Here is a 20,689-nt window from a genome sequence, read left to right on the forward strand (position 1 = left end):
TGAACTACACCAGCCAGGGCCCTTGGGGTTTTTTATGGATTCTTTTTTCTTCTTCTTGTTCTGTGTGGTTGTTTTTTGCTTCTTTATGATGCAAGTCATTGATTTGATTCTTGGCTTCACCCACTCTACTGTTGTTTCCCTATAAATTGTTCTTTATTTCAATTAGTGTATCCTTCATTTCTGACTGGATCTTATTTATACTGTTGAGGTCTTCAATAAGTTCTTTGAGCATCCTTATAAACAGTGTTTTGAACTCTGCATCTGATAGACTGCTTATCTTCCTTCCGTTTAGTTCTTTTTTTGGAGTTCTGATCTGTTCTTTCATTTGGGCCATGTTTCTTTGTCTCCTCATTTTGGCAGCCTCCCTGTGTTTGTTTCTATGTATTAGGTAGAGTGGTTATGACTCCCTGTCTTGAAAGCATGGACTAATGTAGTAGGTGTCCTCTAGGGTCCAGCGGCACAGCCTCCCCTATCACCCAAGCTGGGTACTTGAGGTGTGCCTTTCGAGTGGGCTGAGTACACTTTCCTCTTGTGGTTGAGCCTTGATTGCTGTTGGCAGGTCAATGGGAGGGATTTAGCCAGGCCATACAGCTGTAAGGACTGGCTGTGACCACTGACCACCAACCTCTGCCCTCTGTGGAGGATCAGCTGTGCAGGGGCAGGATGGTGGGACTCTGACGTGCTCTACAGCTGTCCACTGGGTGCATAGGCTCTGGGGTTTCCTGGGTGGTGCAGGATAAGGTCAGCCCCGACCTGTGTTTTGCCCAGGGCCACCCTACCTGAGCTATAAAGCAACCTGAGATGGCTGCTATTTATGCTGGGCTTGGAGTTTCTCAGGCAAAGCCCAGCTGTGAATCTAGACTAGCTGCTGCTAATGCCAGGCCTGAGGCAACTTAGCAAGAGTTATGGGGGCTGGAGGCTCCCTAAGACTGGCTGTTGCTTGTTTGAGAGGATTTAGGAAGTTGTGAAGCATGAGCCAAGACCAGCCATTTATATGGAAAAGCACTTTGTGTGGGCCTGCTAGTTCAGTGTGACTGAGTCTCTGGGGATCTCCTGGGTTGGGCAAACAGTGTGAGCCAGGTTGATGGAGTCTCATATATGGCACCAACTTCCTGACTCTGTGGCTCTGGGGGACAGAGGCAGGTTCAGAAAAGGGACAATGGCCCCTGCCCATATTTCTGTCTGGGAGAAAGCTGTCCCTAGCTCTTGTCTTGATGCCAGACACTTCAGTTCCTCCCTGTATGCCACTGGTGCCTTTCAAGCTGCTACCCTGGTGTTGGAGCTCAGAGGGAGTGAGTTTGAGTAGGCGAGGCCATGTGAGGGTTCTTTAAAAGGAATTGCTTGGGACTCCAGAGGTTTCTTCCATGGACTCAATCCCTGCTGGTTTTTGCAGTCAGAAGTGGTGGGGACTTATCTTCCTGGCACTGGAACCCTGGGCTGGGGGGCCTGCTGTGTGTCTGGGACTCCTCGCTCCTGAGATATCCCTCCCAAATTTTTATCCACCACACGTGGATGTGGGACCAGTACATTCTACATCTCCACCCCTCCTACCAGTCTGGATGGATGTGACTTCTTTAATTCCATAGTTGTCAGACTTCCATTCAACTCGATTTCTGACAATTCTGGGTAATGGTTGTTCTATATTTTAGTTGTGATTTTGATGTGGTTGTGTGAGGAGGAGGTGAGCGGTGTTTACCTATGTTGCCTTCTTGCCCCTAACATTATATTTAATACAGGAGCAAACAGAAAACTATTATTTGTGTCTTGTAAACCAAAATTCCTAAACTAATCTAATTTGTCCAAAGATTCACCTTAATTATGTGACCCTGGCTCCTTAAAAGTTTCCTGAGAAAAAAGAAAGTATTCTGAGCTAATAATTTCTTCTAAGAGGGACTTTAAAAATTAGCACATTTAAAGCATCCTTTATTTTCTGTGACTTTGGGAAACATTAGACTTATGGAAGCACTTATTTGTCTCTATCAACCAATCAGCACAGAGCCCCCAGAAGAGACACAGGACTGTTCAGTTATTGATACCCTCCCGGCGTAGAAAGGTATTTCACATGCGCCTGAGAGTTAAAGTCCTTTCTGAATTACAGCCACGTGGACATGCAGACATAGAGGGAGTCTGGCTTTATTTCTGTAACTCTAGACACAGGTCAAAAGTCAACCCAGAGAGGAAACCACTCAGCAGTCCAGCTCTCAAAGAACTGTTCTCCTTCCCAGGGGGAACAAAATTCTCAACTAATTGGAGGTCACACGTAGAAAAACAAACAGTACCAACCAACAAAAGATTAGCGAATCAGATTTTCTGTTGTTTTTCAACCAACAGACCTTAGGTTTCCATCATGTAGGCCAAAGAGGTCACAGAATCTTCAGTCCATGAAATCATTGCTGCCGGCAAAAACCAAAACACAAATTCAACAAAAAGAAAAAGAAAAAAAAACCTAGAGAAACAGAGTCAGCAAACTTAAAGTTCTATCACACTTACGGTTCCCTCCAAGGCCAAGAAGGGCTTGGGTTCACTTCTCCCCAGTGCCGTTTACTCGGTTCTGACAGCTCGGTCCACTGGGGCATCTCCATGAAACCTTCAAAACGGTTAAAATATAATTCCCCAAAAAGGTAAAATCCTGACCCTTAGGCAAGAATAAAACAAATTAACATCAAAGATTTTATTTAACTCATTAATTAATAAGAGATGTTATGAATGGTTGAAAGAGCATTTTAAAGGCTAGGTAAGTTAACAAAGAAATGTTAGAACTAGATTATAGAGTTAGATTTTTAAAAGCTGGTTAAGGCCCGGTAGGCCATGAATCTTTGGGGTTGTCTGTTCCATCAGACAAAAATTATTTACATCTCACCTGGACAAAACCTGCAAGTTAACCTGTGACTTTACTTAGTCTGGGACCTTTCATCAGCCCCATGGGATGAATTACGAACATTCCTATGGTGTAGAAGATGCTTAGGTGGGTTTTGCCCCTGCAGAATACTGAAGGGAGGTCCTGTCCACCTTTTGGACTTATTTTCAAGTTCCAGATAGTTTTGGGACACTGATAAACACAACCTGGGGAGGATTTGTTACTGTCCTTTACTAGGGCCCTAAGGGGATGAGAGTCAGAACAGGTAGTTGTTGGTGTTGGGTGGAGGAAGTTCAAGGCTCTTCTGAGGGTGCTGTCTCAGATGGGGTCCGGGAGCCTCAAGGGCAGGCTCTGGCTCAGGTAGGCTATGGGACTCCAAAATTGTGGTAAGGGGAGGTGAGGGGGGGCTGAAGACAAACACCCTCCATTTTTTGAAGGTGGTCCAGAGCCTTCTCTAGTGAAAACAGTGCCCAACCTACTCCTTCCTTGCAGGTGGCCAAGTTCAGCTTCCTGAGCAGCGAGGAGAAGCCGGAGATGATCTTTGACTGGGTGGATGTAGAGCGGAAGGGACACCTCTCCCTCGAAGAATTCAGTTCCGGGCTCAGTACGTCTGTCCTGGGAGGGCCTCTGGGGGCGTGCGGCACAGCCAGGCCCCCCACGCAGTGTGGCCAGCATGGGGCAAGGCTGGGCTGACAGCAAGGGCAACAGTGACATCTTACCAACCAGGGGACCTTCACAACACCCACGAGAGAGTTCCCGGTGTGGATGATAATCCTGATTACTGCAGAGAGGAGGACACTAAGCCTGGGTGGGAAGGCAGATGGTCGGAGCCTTACAACTCCATCGCAGGAGATCTGGTCACTTCCTCTCCCACCAGCCAGAGCAGTTCATTGGCTGGGGGCTCCCCTGAGCATTCCCCTCCTTTAAAGAGGCCTCCAGCCTTGCTTTCTGTTGCCTCTCTTGTCTTCTCCCCAACAAAAGTCTTCCCTTGAGCAAGAAGTTAAGCAGCTCCCATTCTTGAGACCTCGGGCCTTGTTTCTGTCTGTGGAAGTTTACATTCTGGTGTTGGTTAAGGGAATTCTAGGTCCCAGGGAGCAGCAAAGGGTGATATTTAGTGGGTGGGGGCTTCCCAGGCCCTTAGTCCTTACTGGGCAGGGCTAGTTCAACACCTGCTCCTTGAGACAGGCCCAAAGGACCTAAAGAGAGCAAGACCAGCAGGAAACAATATTCCCACTGATCTTCTCAATGGGGAAGACCTTCCGGCTCAGGGAATGGAAGGTGTGGTGTCTTTGCAGGGACCCCACAAAGCACAGCCCAGCCTTACATTAATGCAAGCCCATCTAGAGATCTCAGGTCTTCCAAGTCCCCAAAAGTTTGGGGGACAACAGGGAGGGAGGTCAGGAATCTGCATTTATGGGGTGGGGCTGCCCAGGAGGTGGTTACTCTGGTTCTGGTGATTGAGAAGCTGGGAGTAGGGAGGAGGAATTGGGGCCTGGAGTTGGGGGTGGGGGCAGAGGGAACACTGTCGCCCTCGCACCTCCAGGGGCCGTCTTCCTATCTGTATCCAATCGTGCCTGCCACACCAGGGGCCCCCCAGCACCTGTGGAACGAAATGGAAGCCCCCTCCTGGGGCCCACAGGGCAGCACCATCAGACTCTGCCAACCTCTTGGGCTCACTCAGTGCCACTTGCCTCCTCCAGCGTGCCAGTCTGTTTCCTACCTCAGGGCCTTTGCACATGCTGTTCTCGCTGCCTGGAATATGCTTCCCTAGGAATACACATGGCTTGCTCCTTCTAGTTATTCTCCTCTCAGTTCCAATGTCACTTCCTCGGGGCATTCCTGACCACTTGCTCTAAAGTAGCCCCTGTCCAGTCTCTCAATGGAAAGTACCCTGTTTATTCCTTTAGCTCACTTAGCCAATTTACTTAAAAAAAAATAATGTATCCTTTTCAGCACCCAAACCAATATCTGTTCTACTAGGGCAAGGATTTTGGCCAATTTTGTCCCCAGCACATAGTAGGTGCTCAGTAAATATTCTGGGTGAATGAAAAATGTGTTCACCACTCCAGAGCTGCTGTGTGACTTCCAGGAGGTCTTCTGGCTTCTCTGGGCCTCGTGTGGCCATCTGTACAGTGAAGGCAGTGCCTACCTTCAGTAGACCCCCAGAGTTGACGGGAGGGATGTGTAAACATGGCCCTGTGTAAACATGACCACATGTAATTATTTTCCCAAGGGCTGGAGAAGGGCCAGGTGGGAGGTCAGGGGCTGAGCCCATCCCCACTCTGCTCCTTTCTGTCCCCTTCTGTCCTACAGAGAGCATCTTTGGCTCCAGCCCAAACACCCACAGGCTCCACAGAAGGAAGCCACTGTCCTCCAAGCGAGTGTCTGCAGCCAGCAGCTTCCCAGTGCTGGGGGAGGCCGAGGCAGAAGAGAAGGAGGCATTCTTTGCCTTCATGGAGCAGCTGGGGGCTGGCCACTCACTTCCTGAGTAAGGCCTGCTCAGCATGTATGTGTGGGGGGCAGGGAGAGGGAGGGGCAGAACAGGCCCCGTAGGTCAGTGTAGGCGAGGACTGAGGACTCGCCTGGACACGGTATCAAGGTTAGAGGCGCCAGGCAGAGCTGCGTGGGAATTCTGGTTTGGCCACTTGTTAGCTGTGTGACCTGGGGCAAATGGCCTGACCTCTGACCTCTGGTTTCCTGGCTGCAGAGTGAACAGAACAGTTGTGTGGGCTAGATGCCTGCTCGGGAGGCGTGTACCCCGCAGCACCCCCCGACCTCCCACCATCCTGCCCTGTAGATCTCTCCTCGGGAGGATCATCGAGCACATTGTCAGCCTCCTGAGGGTACTCCCATTCTGAGGGTGCCTTGCTTAACCGCCCAAAAGGCTAATGTCAGGATGTTGATGTCCTGGTTTGGTTACATTTGGAGACAGGAAGGCATTTTCTCCAAACGGTCTCAGGCTCTGGGTTTGTGGGGTTCATTTGTGTTCAGAGAAGAGGGGCCCTGCCTAAAAATGCCCCTCCCCCACACCCCATCTTCCACTGGGACTGTCAGAGCCAGCAAGGTGGATCGCACACCTGCAGGACTCTGTGAGGCAAGCTCTCAGAGGGCAGGGCCCAGTGTCGTAGGACGGGCAGGGTGGGACATAGGGGACAGGCCGGCGGGGCGGGTGTGGTGGGGAGCCATTTACCTACTTGGCAGCTTGGCTTGGGCTCAGCCCTCCAGCATCTGTCTTCACGACTTAATTAAACCCGTGTGAAAGCCAACCATGTGCCAGGCCCCAAGAGGGTGCTTTCACTGGGTGTGTCTCATTCCCCGGAGAACTTGCTTGGCAGGTATCAGCCTCCCTATTTTACAAATAAGCCCAGAGAGGGCATGGTACCTTCCAAAGGTCACACAGCCACAGAGTGGGAGAAGAGAGAAGGCAGATGGAGGCCCTAGGCCGTCAGGTCCCCAAGTCCCCCCTCCACAGTTAATCACCCAATCGTAGAGACACAAAGTTTTGGTGGGGGCTCAAGAAGGGAGAGGGCACATCTAGGAAAGATTCCTGGAGCAGGTGGCATTGGATTGCACCTGCAGGCTCAACATATTTTTGTAGCTCAGGTCCCCAAGTCTCTTGGAGTGTTGCCATTCATGCGGAGAACTGGGGCCCCCTCTGCTTCCTGGTCCCCCTCCTATCTAATCTCTGGCTCTCTTCCCCTCCCCAGGCAGGCAGAGCTCTGGCAGCTGTGGAGGAAGCTGAGGCAGGAGGAGCCCCATCTGGTGGGCAACCTGGAAGGCTTCCTGGCCAAGATGACCAGCCGCCTGCAGGAGGCACGGGCCGACAAGGAGGTTCTGGAGCTGACCCTGAGGAAGTGAGTGGGGGCTGGTGGTTCTCGCCCACTCGATGCCTGGCATGTAGTGGGAGCTCTTTCCATTTTAGTTGATTCTTAACTGAGTTCTGGAAGAAGGGGTGACTTAGGGGATTTTAGTGAGGACAGAATTGGGCCTTTATCGAGAGTCGGAATGTTCAGTGTGTCCAGGAGCGAGGCCACTGCTGTACCCAACTCCAGGAGCACGGCTCATGGAGATGACAATGCATGTGGTGACCCTGGGGTTGGTGTGGTCACAGCCCTGCAGGGGGTCTGAATTATGGGGGTAAGGGCATGGTGACAGCAGGAAGTGGGAACAAAGGGCAAAGCGACGGGGACCATGCGACAAGGCCAGGAGAACTAATATCTTGGCAATGGGTACAGGAGTCAGTGTGTTGGATCGGGGTGACCGGCATCAAGGGCTCATGGGTCGGGATGACTGTGACGGGGTCAGTGGTCGCTGACCGAGTGAGATGAGCCGTAGGGTGGACTCCAACCCAGATCCAGACCACCTCTGCTACAGCCCAGGTGCTAGCTGATGGGCTGCCTGGCCCACCTCCCACCCCTTCCAGGCGGGACTCGGACCACCATCGCGAAGTCCAGCAGCTGTATGAGGAGATGGAGCAGCAGATCCGCCAGGAGAAGCAGCAGCTGCAGGCCGAGGTGGGCTCCCTGGCAGCCTGCCCTTCCCCTGCTAGCCCGGCCGCGGGGCTGGTGCCTGGCCAGTGTGGGGCAGCAGAAGGTTGCTGGGAGTGGATCCTCTCACTCCCCTGACCAGGGAGACAGAGTGGGAGTGCCGAGCTCCCTGCCCCTTTCTGCCAGAGCTGGCTGTGCCCCCTGGAACCAGAGCTTCTGCTCTCTGGGCCTCAGTTTCCTTGTGGCCACAACCCAGGCCTGAGGCAGGGAAGATGTGCTGAGAGCCCTCCTTCCTGAGACCCTGCACCCAGGCCCAGGTGGAGGCGGAGTGTGGGGAGGGCCGGCCCCGCTTGGCTGTGTCTTAGATTCTGCAGCACAGCATCTGAGACCTCTCTGCTCCCCAGAGTGACTCCCGGGACCTGGCCCTCAGTTCCCAGATGCAGGAGGTCCTGGAGGCCAAGGAGCGTGAGGTGCAGCAGCTGACTGAGGACCAGAGGGAGGTGAGTGACGGGACCTCCCAGGACACGCGTTTCTGAGGATTCAGACTCTGACAGCCTCCTCTGAGGATGCCCTGGGCTGGTTGGGCTTCCACATGAGCAAGGCCCCCTGGGAAAGAGGTGTCTTGGGCCCTTTTCTGAGATGAGGCCCCCAGTAGGGCAGCGGGAGCACTAGGACAAGAGCCAGACGGCGTAGGTTCAAATCCTCGCGGTTCCAATGAAAAGCCATACAAACTTGAGGAAATAACTTCGCTTGTCTTGGCCTTAGTGTCTCCATCTATAAAATGGGACTAGCCACATCCGCTGCACCTGCCAGGCTGGTGTGCACAATGAGGTAATAGAGCGGAAGCACTGTGCAACAGGGAAGTGCTAGGCAAACCCAGGTCTCCATGCTAGAGAGGCTTGGTGGTAGGGTGGTGTTCAACTCTCATCCCCATTGTCCGCTGGGGGACCTTGGCAGGTTCTCAGCCTCCCTGAGCCCTGGTCTCCTCATCAGAGAAGTGGTGCTCAGCATTCTGGCCTTAGAACACTGCTGTGATGGTTACAGGTACTGAGCAGTATGTGGAGGGCCTGAGATGGGGGGGCGCGTGCTTTACACACCACAGCTGTTACTGCCTCTGACTCTGACCTGGCTTTCTGGTCAGAAGATCTGCTGCCGTGACACCCCCGGTCTGGTAGCCTGTGGTCACTTCCAGCTGGCACTGTGGCTAAGAGTCTGGGTCTGAGACCCCGCCCCACGGCCTCTGCCTCTCTCAACTTCCAAACCACTGACCTCGGTGAAACCGTGATCTGCGGTAACCAGGACTGCCGCATCCCTTCCGCACTGGGAGGTTCCCAGAGCCTTCCCGGCCGTTGCCTTGGCTGTCCCTGCCACCCGGTCTCGCCCTCCCAACCTGGGTTGGCGTCTCAGGTGCCTCTGAAGCAGCTGCTCTTTGGAAATCGAGGCAGGCCCCTTCTGCTGAGGGAGGAGGTTGGCCTTTCCTCATGGGGCCATTTCGCCCTGTGCCCTGTGGACCTGGAGCTCTTCCCCCAGGCCCTTCGTTCCTTCGGCCAACCACTGTTTAGGGCGCACCACCTACACGCCAGGCTCAGTAGTCTGGGTTCTGAGGAAGATGACAGACGCGAGCTCTGCCCCTGGAGTTATTGTCTCGCCAGGGGGACAGAGGGTGTTGATAGGGTGTCAGGGAAGGCCTCGCTGAGAGGGTGACATTGGAGTAGAGACCGGAGGGAGGTGAGGGGTGGGCCCTGTGGTATCTGGGGGAAGAGCATGCGGGCAGAGGGAACCATGAGTGCGAAGGCCCCGAGGTAGGCACGGGGGTGAGTGTCCGGGAACGGCGAGGAAGAGCCGTGTGGGCTGGAGCGGTGGGGAGAGCAGCGGTGAGGGGAGGGCAGGGGTGTAACAGGGCTGGGGCGTGGAGTCTCTGCAGGACCTTGGGTGGTGAGGGCTTTGCCTCCCACTCTGCATGGTCAGGCAGCCCCCTATCTCCAAGTCACGGGGCTGGCTCAAGAGCTCCCTGCAGCCCGTACGGACGGGGCTCAGAGGTGAGCCACCATGGGGGAGCTTTGAGTGGAGGAGGCTGCGGCCCCGTTTACGTGTGGGGCCTTGCGGTGCTGGCAGTTTGTGTGTCTCACACACTCCCCTGTCTCCTCTCTACCCCGACAATTCAAACGTCTCTCCTGGGTGGGGGGCCATGGAGCTAATTAGGCCAGTGAGTGGAACCCCTCCAGTCCTGTTTTTAGCTGACTCTCCAGAGGCTTGGAGTCTGTGCCCCACAGTGGCTTTGGGAGAATGTTTGTTGCCCTGGAGGGCAGCTGGGCTTCTCTCCTCATCACCGTCCACCTCCGGCAGCTGGAGGCCCAGCTGCGCCGCCTCAGCAGCACACACCAGGAGGCCAACCTGGAGAACCGGCAGCTTCGGGAGGCCCAGCACAACCTGGCTGGGCAGCTGGAGGAAGTGCAGGAGCAGCTGCAGGTGACCAGGGGGCACCTGAACGTCACCAAGGCCTACGTGTCCTGGCAGATGGAGGAGGAACTGAGGCAAGTGGTGCCGCCTGGGGCTTGGGGTGGAGACCGGGGGCTTCCCGGAAGAGAGGAGAAAGACTCTGAGTTCTCTGAGGCTCTGGTCCACTCCCAGAACACGCAGTCCCCCTCTGTACACCTCACAGCAGCATCGCCAGGCTGAGATTATCATGCCCATTTCTCAGACAGGGAAACTGAGGAACAGAGAGGGAAAAGTCATGTGCCCAGGGTCGCACAACTGGGGTTCAAACACACACGCGCACACACTCGGGTCTTGTGCAGTGCTAGATCCCAGATAGGCACACACGCTGGCTGTTACAGCTCAGGGGAGTGGGATGGGCCAGAATGTTCAGGGAAGGCTTCCTGGAGGGGGCAAGTCTTTACATAGGCCTTGAAGACTGAGCAGGATTGCATGAGAGGGGGGTGCATGCCCGCAAGAAGGGCTCCCGGAGCAAAGACTGAGAGGGAGGGCCAGCCGTGAGGTGTGCGACTGACGTGAGGGAGGGAGGCAGGGTTGGTGTGACATCTCCTCACACCCTTTCCAGTGTCCCCAGAGCAGATGTGCAGAAGGCTCCCGACCCTCAAGCAGCCACCCCTGAGGAGGCGCCCCTGCCGGGTCTGTTTGGGGACAACGATGACTGGGACCAGCTCCTGAGCAGCTTCAGCAGCCCCCCCGACAGAACCCTGCAGCTGTACTGGAGCCCACCCCCAACCCCGACAGCCTCCTCAGCGCCCCAGACGCCGCGCGTGGTCAGGCAGATCTCCATCTCAGAGCCACACGATTTGCTGTTCCGTCAGGAGCCGTCTTCAGGTGCAGATGCGGCTCCCGGGAGTCCCCCTGCGGTGTCGTCTGCGGCCAAGGAAGGAAAAGGAGTGGGCCCACATGGGCAGGACCTCAGTCCAGCGCAGCCTAAGGAGGGGTCAGGGGCTGGCCCAGAGGCCCACTTCGTCTGGGACCTCCCCAGGGCCTCGAGTGAGGAGTCAGGAAGCCTGGTGGCAGCTGCACTCAAAGTGCTCGTTCCGTTGGAGGATGGACGCCCTCTCCAGGTGGCCTCACCGCCTTCTGAGGCCCCCGCGGGGACCAGCAAACAGTTCCGGGCCTCATACCCAGGTGATAAGGACTCCTGGACTGGGCCTGTCCCAGACACGCCACCCAGGCAGGGAGAGGCCCTCCCTCAGGATCCCCCCGCTGCTGGGTCTGAGCCAGGACTGGGGTCCCCAGGAGCAGGAGCCCCCACAGCAGGGCTGGCTGAGCCCTCCCAGGGCCTGGAGCATGTGGTTCAGGCTCCCACAGAGGGATCGGAGCAGGGCAGGCTGGGCCCAGACGTGCAAGAGGGCCATCTGGGGGGGCTAAGGGAAGCTCATGACCAGGTCCAGCCAGATGGGCTGCCTGCCCTCCCCCAGCAGAGCCTGGAAGAGGAGCCCAGGGCTGAGGAGAGGAAGCAGCTGGGCCAAGGACAGCAAGGCCTCAGTTCAGAGCAGCCAGTGGAGGTTCAGGGCCTGAGAACTGGGCATTCAGAACAGCCCCAGCGAGGTTCCCTGCCCACTCCTCTCCCACATGACACGCTGCAGGCTGAGGCAGAAGCCCCTGCTCCTGGAAAACCGTCACCTCCAAGGGGGTCTCCCGATCGGGGGGCTCCGCCTGGAGTTGAAGCAGGACCCCAGCTGCCAACAAAAACCCTGCCCTCCGTGGCCACGCTGCAAGTCCAACCCGGACCTCCACCCACAACTGCTCAAGCAGAGGGAGGACAAGGCCCCCTACCATCCGGGGAGCCAAGGGCAGAGGACAGGCCTGAAGACCTGGGAACAGACTCCAGGGAGGCTGGGCCAAACGCAACCCCAGGGGACCCCGTGGACAGTGAGCCTCCAGCCGACCCCGATCACGTCTTCCACGTCATCGTCCTGGGAGACTCGAACGTGGGCAAAACATCCTTCCTGCACCTGCTGCACCAGAACACCTTCGCCACTGGGCTGACGGCGACTGTGGGTAAGGGCCCGTCTGGGGAGGGAGGAGAGAACCCGGGGCCCTGGCCAGCGAGCCCGGGCAGGCCCCTAGCAAGCCATCCCTGGAGAAGCTGCAGGCTCTGTCCTGGCCACCGGCCCCGCAGTAGGCAGTATTTTATATGGGAAAACTCTTAATGTTTTACTAATCATCTCTAATTACGGGCAATTTGCTTTCTCAGCATTGATCTGATTAGTTTATAATGTGTCACATCAACAAAGCACCCTGCAATTTAGGTGCCAGTCCGGCTGATGGTGAAAACCAGCAAGTCTCCACCCACGTGGCCCAGGGACAGGCTGCGCAGGGCCCTGCTGGTTGGATGTGGTCATGCCACAGGCCAGTGGCCAAGCTCAGCAGGAAGTTGCCTTGGGCAAGTGGAATGTTTTACCAGAATGTATTTGTAGAGCATGGTCAGTTAGGGACCCGGGCGCCTGAGTTCAAACCTGAACTTGGACCATTGTTTAACTCTTCTGAGCCCCCAGGTCCTCACCCGCAGGACGGGACAGCAGGGGAGCTGGCTTTCCAGAGTGGTTGGGAGGGTCAGTTCAGTTACCACACATCAAGCTCTGAGAATCATATCTGGCACATAGTAAGTGCTCATAAATATTCATTATTTTTACTGTTATTAATATAAGGAAATATTTGATAATGTCTACTTCAGTGGCTCCTGCCAGTGAAATGTACCAAAACACAACATTTCGTCTCCCTAAAAGTATTGGGGTGCGCGGCCACTCGAATGCTGTAGAGAAGCACAGAAAGCAAGCTCATGGGAGTGAGGAGGGAACCTGCTTAGGGACGAAGGTGGAGCAATACACATCTGTGTCGGTCAGGGGCATGGCGACTGGGCCCAGGGCCAGACAGGCGGGTAAATGACAGCCCACGCACAAGAGAGACTCCGGACGAGCTCTCGGACGTTTCTCTGAGGAGGAACCCTCACCCGGGCAGTCAGTTTAAAAGGCGGTCATTGGGAGTGGGGGACTGGAGCAGGCCTGGCCTGGGGTTGAGCAGGTTGCAGGGCCTGGAGGGCCACCATTACTAATCACCTAAGCTACTGGTTTCCGACCACCTACAATGCACCAGGCATCTTAGAATGGCCCCCCCCGGAACCGAGTCTCCCCCATTATTATGTAGTAAGACGTTTCCAGGAAATTCAATTAAAAAAAAAAAAGATTGCATAACTGTAAAAAGACACGGCCTGCCCGCACCCCCTCTTAGCTGCGAGCACCCGAGTTCCAGGTGTATGACCCAGACCTGTCCCAGTCCCAGCTGCGGTTTTGCGCCCCCGTGGCTGTTACCCATCTGTCTGAACTGTCACTGGGGACGACTGTGGCCTCCCCAGTCAGGAGCATCTGCCCCCTCAGGGTCCCCCTGCTCTACTCCCACCCCCTCTCCCAGAGGGTAAGACCCGCAGCCCGCCTGCATTTGAGAACAGTGCTGGGTGGCGGACCGGAGCCCGAGCCAGCGGAGTCACATCTGAACGTGCATTTTTGCCAGGCTTTTCCGTATCTATCCCCATTTTTCGGATGAGAGAAACAGAGAAGTGAAGACCTGCTCCAGTTTCTGGCCCTGGCCGGGCCCAGAGTTCATTCCCAGGGTCGCTTCCTTCCAAGCACAAGCCCCCACACCGGAAGTTTTACCCTCTTTTGGGTTCAGCGTTGCTCTCCCCTTGAGGCTGCTCATGTAAAAGAGCAGGTTCCTTGGGAAGGAGAAAACATCGTGTTCCTAACAGTTCACATGGTTACGTTGTGATAACGCATTTGGGGGAGAGTGTGAGGACACATGGGTGGACTGAGGAGGGGCGCGGGCAGGCAGGTGGGAAAGTGGGAGCAATGGGGAAGCTAATCGATGCAAAGAATAGTCGTGCATTGTTGAGGGTTGCTCACAGATTACACGTGAGAATACGCACAGGCTGGATGTTATGGCGGGCGTCGGATTAGATACCCTCAGAGGTTGCTGCAGACGCTGAGCTTCCTCAGACCCCCGGGAAAGAGGGCAATAAAGAAAAGTGGATGTTACAGGTGAACGTCTCGCTGAGGTCAGGTGTCCTGGGCTGCCACTTCTCCCAGCTTCCTCTGGAGAGCACAGTGCGGGGAGGGGTGCTGGTTTCAACCAGTGGCCAGCAACATGCACTTATGGGGGTCACCCTAAGGGGCCTTGAGAAAGGTCTCCACCAGCTCAAGGCTAATAGAAGACACCCCTTTCCCGAGCTGGCCTGGGGTCTGCAGTGGGCTCTGCAGCTTCAGGGCTCTGTTAGGAAGGGGGGTGGGATGGGGACAAAGAAGCCCCCTCCATCATCCCCCACCCCAGCTGTTTCCTTGGGAAGTAGGGGTTGGCTGGAAAGTGTGCCCCAAAGATTCCCAGCCTCCCTGGGATTTCACTGTTACCTCCATATTTCCAGAAAGAGCCTGGAACCGTAACCACAGGCAGGGGTGGGGCTGTGAAATTCGAGGGGCGGTGGTTCAGAGAGATGAGAATTAACAATGAGAATAAAAACAAATAAAAAGCCTCCCAAGCACCTCCCTCCTCCCAGAAACTGGGCTCAACCTCGCTCATAAGTCATTTAATCTTCTCAATCACCCTGCAATGTGGATCTTTTTAAATTGCCACCTTGCAGATGAGGAAGGGAGGCTCAGAGAGGTGAAGTGATTTGCCTGAGGTCACACAGCCAGTGCAGCAGCAGAGGGTGGACCACTCACAGCCCAGGCAGTCACCTCTGAAGCCAGCGCTCCTTCCATCTCCTACACTGCCTGTCTCCCCCGCCGTCTGGCTGAAGCGGGAGGGTGCACACCATAAGTAGATTATGAAACCAAGTACTATAAAAATAAAACAATGAAACAGATTTTCCTGACTGGACTAAGGAATAAACTTTGCTGCGCAGTTGGAGGGACACATGTGTTCGCAGAGGTCAGAACAGTGTGAGGTTTCCCGCGTTGGCTCGGGTGCGGCGGGCTCAGTGAACCCCGTGGGCTGCTCAGGGAAGGCTTCTTGGAAGACGTGGGCCCTCGGATATGGGTGGGATTTGGGGAGCAGGAGGGAAGCCCAGCAGCTGAAGGTTCCCGTCTCCTGGGGCCGGTGTTGGGGACAGGTGTGTATGCGGGCCAGCCTTGGCTACAAGTACTGGATGGCAACGTGAAAGCTGGCCTCACCCCTCTGTGTGTCCTAGGAGTGGATTTTCGGGTCAAAAAACTGCTGGTGGACAACAAGTACTACGCACTGCAGCTCTGGGACACGGCTGGCCAGGAGAGGTAACGGGCGCCGTCTGCGTCAGTGGCATCAGCGACCTGAGCTGAGCCTGGGTGCCAGGGGTGGGGGCAGCCCCACCCTGACGAGCCCAACGCGGGCGAGGGGCCACCAACTGCAGAAGGGGCACCAGCCCCTGGAGGGTTCAGGAGGCGGGGCGGGGTAGAGGTGAGGCAAGGCCCAGTGGGGAGGGTGGGGCAGCAGACCCAGAAGCCCCCTCTGCCTGGCGGGGCATCTGTGAGGATCATCCATCTACTCAGCCCTCAGGGACAGCCACCCAATCGCCTGTCCTCCCGAAAACACAGGCCTTCCCCTTTCCAGGTAGGCAGCGGTGATCAAACCTTTAAAGGCACTTCCTGTTTGACCCCGCAGTGCCACTTCTACAGATTCCTTCTTCCGACAAACTCCTACAGGGCTATCCTCTCAAAGGGACGGAGGCCGTTCCCAGCGGCCTTTATATGACAGAACGCTGGAAACGGCCTAAAAGTCATCAGCGGCGGACAGGTGAAATAGTCAGGGTCTATCCACCCAACAGAAAATTGCGAAGCCACACGAGATGGAGGACCCTCTTTATGTACCAACAGGGGAACACCTCCAAGACATTCTCACTAGAAAAACCACAATAGAGATAACTGCAGCTGAATGAGGACAGCGCGTGTTTTATCCTGGACTTGTGTTAACAGGGGCAAAGGGTAGGGGGGTGTGTGTGTAGATACGTGTGTACGCACACACACATACGCACATTCATAAAATGCCTCTGGAAGAACCTTTCACAAACTGGTGACCCTGGTTGCCTCTGCGGTGGGGGCCTGAGTGGCTGCAGAATTTTGGGGAGACTTCACTGGGGGCCCTTTGGTACCTTTTGAAATTTGAGCCATGAGAGCTGTTACTGTTCAGCAGTAACTGCACTGTAAGAAGGGACACATGGGCACCTTCCCTTTGGGAAACAGTCGGACGCAGGAGAGGTTAATTCCCCCGCTGTGCCAGTGGAGAGGCTGAGGCCCACTGAGAGGCCGGGGGCCGGGGGTCAGCCCCCCGGGCCTGGCCTCACGCAGGCTCCCCGGGCAGGTACCACAGCATGACGCGGCAGCTGCTCCGCAAGGCTGATGGAGTGGTGCTCATGTATGACGTCACATCCCAGGAGAGCTTTGCCCACGTGCGCTACTGGGTGGACTGTCTCCAGGTGAGCAGGTGGTCGCTGAGGCTGGCCCCGGTTTTTGGAGTCAAGAGGGAACTTATATGCTGCTCACTCTGCCCTTTCTCCCAGGGTTATAAATAATACAACAGACCTTCAGGTAGCACAGCTCACTGAGGGCGTGGGGCTGGGTGGGCACAAAGGAACTGCAGCCACACAGGCACAGCCTGCAACAGGAACTGCTTCCTTCCTCCTGTGACCATTCCTTTCCTGCAGCCAACAGCTCTGTGGTGTCTTCTGAGCACCTGGGGATAATGCAGGTCTAGGACCGCTCTAGGTGCTGATTGCTCTGTCCACACGTCTCTAGTTCGTTCCCCTACATACTTAATCGACGCACAGATGCTGAATTCCGCAGTATGTACTAGCACAGCAGAGGGGCCTGAAGTAAGACCTGTCTTCTTTCTAGAACTTTCTAGTCTTGTTGAACAGATGCAAAACAAGTAGGATAAGGTAATATGTAAGGGCAGCTGAGTTCTGGGGTCAGACGGGACCCGGCTATCTCACCCCAACTCTGTGACCCTGGACAAGTGCTAAGTGTCTCTGAACTGCAATTTCTCAGCTTCTCTCATAGAGTTCTGAGGGTTAACTGATCACAGGGCTTTCAGCACAGCAGCTGGTGTAGAGCAGGCACTCAGCAAGCAAAAGCTACTGTTCTTCTTCTTCTTCATGGAACAATTGGAAAATGAGTCAAGGCATCCTGTGTAATCAAGCCCTGGGCTGTTCAGCACAGACAGGAAGAGAGGGGCATGGGCAGGATCAATCCATGAGGGCTTCCTGGGGGAGGTAGCTTTGAGGCTGGCAGGCAGAGAGGAGGGGCAGCCTCACTGCAGATGGAGGGGGAAGTGTCAAGGTGGGAAGGGTATGGAGTGGATGTGACGTGGAAAGGAGGGCACGTGGGGGAGGCACACTGCCAGCTCCCCGGAAGCCAGGGCCGAACCCACCCAGGGCCTGGCACCCGGCGGGCACTCAGCACGGGTGGCTGAGGGGTGTGTCCTGTGTGCAGGACACAACATCCGGTGGAGTGGTCATCCTTCTCTTGGGAAACAAGATGGACTGTGACAAGGAGCGGCAGGTGTCCGAGGAGGCTGGGCAGCAACTGGCCCAGGTGAGCACCTGGGTGTCAGCCTCTCCCCCAGCCTGGACCAGGCAGACCCCTCCCTGGAGGGTAGTGGACACCAGCCTGGCCACCTCGGCCTCCTGTCCACCCCAAGCATGGGCGTGACTGAGCCTCCCTGCTGAGTGAGCAGATCCCCGCCCAACGTCCTGACCTCCATAAAAACATCTTCAGAGTAAAAAGATTTTTAAAAGCTTCACTTCAAATTCCCAATCAAATCTTAATTTTATCTCCGGTCTCTAATTCACATAACATTCCTTCTAATTTAATCTATTTTAAGACTCAAATTCTTCCCCAGGAAGATTAACATCAAAAGCCCGACCACCAGACACTGGATACCATTTATTTATGAATAGAATTTGACCACATTCCAGAAAATCTGGAGAGTGATAAAGGAAAAGAAAAAAAAGAACCCACTGCCCGCCCCACCTCTGAACACCCCTCCCCAGTTTTCACCTGTGCCGCTTTCCCTGTCCCCCACCCCTGTCCCACACTCCTGAGGCCCCCACTGTGGCGCCTGCTTGGCTAGAATTTTTTCCTCTTAAAAATAGTAGCTCATGTCTTTGACATAGTAATTCCTCCTCTAGCCATTTATCCTAAAGACACAGAAATGATACTCCCTAGAGAATAACGCCGTGGGTACCCGCGTGCAATGGACAGCAGACATGTGTCTATGAGGATGTGCTTTACCGTGGTATTTATACGGACCAGTATTTGACAGCAGCCGGTGGTTAGACCGTGGAGGTTCGTGTGACAGGCTAGCATTTGCCATTAAGAATCCTGTCCCAGAGAAGTATTTAAGAGAGCGGGAGAAGGGCTTACACTATACCGTGAAGTCAGAGAAGCGGCCGTGAACCTGGGTGCGGGTTAGGCTGGTCCCTGGCAGGCTCACTGGCGTAACCTAACAGTCCAGTGACATTTAATTTAGCCTACCCCACCCCCTAACGAAAGGGCTATTATATAAAACAGAATGGAAATATATATGCTAACAGGGGTGGTTTGTATTTTGTGTTCTTTTATGCTGTATTTTCTAATATTTCCCCCAATTAAATGTTTTTGAAATCAAAACAGCATAAGTAATGGTTTAAAAATATCAAGGACATGCCTCCAAGTTGGGACACAGGCTTCCCACTGCCGCTCTGAAGGCTGCAGAATGTTTGCCGGATGTCACCTTGTCATCTGTGACACCTTGGCCAGCCCAGGTGGACAGGCAGGGGGCAGGGGGGGCCATGGGCTACGGAGACGGGGCTGCCTCACCCTTCGGGTTTGACGTAGGGGCCTACTGGGTGGGACTCTGTCTGATGGCGGGCCGTTGGTGGGGGGCGGGGCTGTTGCCGCTACTCTAGTTGTCTCCCCGAGGGCACCCATACCCCATCTGTCTGGCCTGCAGGAGCTGGGGATCTCCTTTGCAGAGTGCAGCGCTGCCCTGGGTCACAACATCCTGGAGCCCATGATGACCCTGGCCAGGTGAGTGCCACCCCGCCCCTTCCCACCCAGAACCCTCTGGGCAGCCATGAGCCGCTTGTGCGGGAAGCACCTGTGAAGCCGCAGGGCTCGCCAGTGTGGGGAAGGAGGGAGCACTGTGCGGAGAGTCTCCTGACTCCAGTTCCACCAGACCCGTTGGCCGCGTCACCTCCCAAAAGCCACGTCCCCTTTCTGAGCCTTAGTTTTTCTCATCCGTAACACCTGCCCAGCTTTCTAGTGACTTCCACCGGGTTGAGAGTAAAATCCAAATGCCTCACAATGTCCTGCAATGTCTCCAGGGCGATGCATCTCCCCAGTCCCTTGGGTGCCCTCACACAAAAACACACTCACACGTCACATGCACACACAACACAGACACACACACACGCACACTGCACACATCACATGCACACACGGGCACACACTCGCTAAGCTTCAGCCCTGCAGAGGGGCCCTCTCCGGCCACTCCCCTCCCCCCACCACTCTGGATCACAGGTCTCCATCTGCGTCCTTCAGAGCCCTTGGGAGCATATTGTGATTCCCATGCGTTTGTCTGTTTTCTTGTTGCTCTTTGCCTTCTCCGGCCCTCAGCTGTAGACCCTGGAGGGCAGGGCCCGGTGTGTTTTCTTTAACCCCCCCACACCTGGGACCTGGCAAATACTGTGTGCTCAGTAAATGCATGAGATGAGCTCGAGGGAAGGGTATCAGACCAGGAGATCTGTAAACCCCTTCTCTGACAAAGTGACTGCAGAGACTGCTTAACCTGTGAGCCTTAATCACGATGCCCTCTGGCAAAAACTGCTCAGTGACTTCCCTTTGCTTTAGGATGAAAGCTCAAGTTTCTTCCAGGCCCACAGAACCCTGGACCCTGCTGCCCCCAAGGCTTCTTTCTGGCCATGCAGTCCTTAGGCTCTGATTTACAAAGTGCCCAGCACACAGTAAATATTTTGTGAGTGAATGAATGAGAGAATAAATGAGTGAGTGAATGAATGAATGGGATTCTCTCACTTTCCCAAGCCCCAAGCTCTCTCTTGACACTGAGCCCTTGCCCTCTGCCAAAATGCATGCTCCTTTTCTGCTAGAGATCCCTCCCTAGTCTGCTGCTAGTCTCAGCCTGGACACGCCTCTTCCTCCCTAATCCCTCCAGGACTTGGTGGGAAGTCCCACTGGGCACTACCCCATTCCTGGGTCCCAATCAGCCTCTGGCCCACTCAGTATTCCTTCTGGTTCACTGTCACAATCGGAGCCCCTTGCACAGTGCCTGGTGCATAGCGGGCTGGAAAGGATGCCAGAAAAGAGACAGAAGCCCAAGTCTCCGTGGCCCCATTTTTCTAGGGCCATGTGGAACGTAGGGCGGAGGCAGAACAGGTAGGAGAGAGGAAGCTCCTCAGTTGCACCCACGGACCCCTCCCTGCTGCCCCTGGGAGGTGAGAGGGAGGGCTGATACCTGGGTGTGGTCTTGCAGGTCCCTCAAGATGCAAGAAGACCGCCTGAAGGGCTCACTGGTGGAGGTGGTCCCTGAGAGGCCGCCAAAGAAAGCGGGCTGCTGCTCCTGACCAGCTGGCCTGGCCGGGACAGGACGGCCGCCGCTCTGGGCTTCCTGTTCCTCAGCTCCTGTCTCATCTGTCTGGACACAGCAACACCCTAGGGGGCCAGCATGGGAGTTCAGGAGAATCCTTCTCAGGTCGGGACGCGGACCCCTGGGCAGGGGCTGTGCTAACACTGCCCTTTGCTCTCAGAAGGACTTTGCTAAGTAAATAATCCTTGGGGTGGGTGTGGGGGGCTCTTTAAAGAAAGGGAAAGTCTAGAAAACA

General features: G+C 55.3%; 1 protein-coding gene across 1 annotated transcript in view; it reads left to right on the top strand.

Annotated features, from left to right (window-relative positions):
* Positions 1–20,685, top strand: part of RAB44 (RAB44, member RAS oncogene family) — a 33,096-nt gene extending 12,411 nt beyond the window's left edge. The window contains exons 3-14 of the mRNA XM_024557625.3: positions 3,350–3,461; positions 5,171–5,345; positions 6,565–6,711; positions 7,281–7,371; positions 7,749–7,844; positions 9,691–9,878; positions 10,406–11,847; positions 15,026–15,107; positions 16,171–16,285; positions 17,301–17,402; positions 18,802–18,878; positions 20,341–20,685. Coding sequence (XP_024413393.2) covers positions 3,350–3,461; positions 5,171–5,345; positions 6,565–6,711; positions 7,281–7,371; positions 7,749–7,844; positions 9,691–9,878; positions 10,406–11,847; positions 15,026–15,107; positions 16,171–16,285; positions 17,301–17,402; positions 18,802–18,878; positions 20,341–20,431 — 2,718 coding nt within the window. The 3' untranslated portion in view covers positions 20,432–20,685. The remainder of the gene's footprint in view (positions 1–3,349; positions 3,462–5,170; positions 5,346–6,564; positions 6,712–7,280; positions 7,372–7,748; positions 7,845–9,690; positions 9,879–10,405; positions 11,848–15,025; positions 15,108–16,170; positions 16,286–17,300; positions 17,403–18,801; positions 18,879–20,340) is intronic.
* The last annotated feature ends 4 nt before the right edge of the window (positions 20,686–20,689 follow it).

This window comes from Desmodus rotundus, chromosome 11 (genome assembly GCF_022682495.2).
Source record: "Desmodus rotundus isolate HL8 chromosome 11, HLdesRot8A.1, whole genome shotgun sequence".
NCBI lineage: Eukaryota > Metazoa > Chordata > Mammalia > Chiroptera > Phyllostomidae > Desmodus > Desmodus rotundus.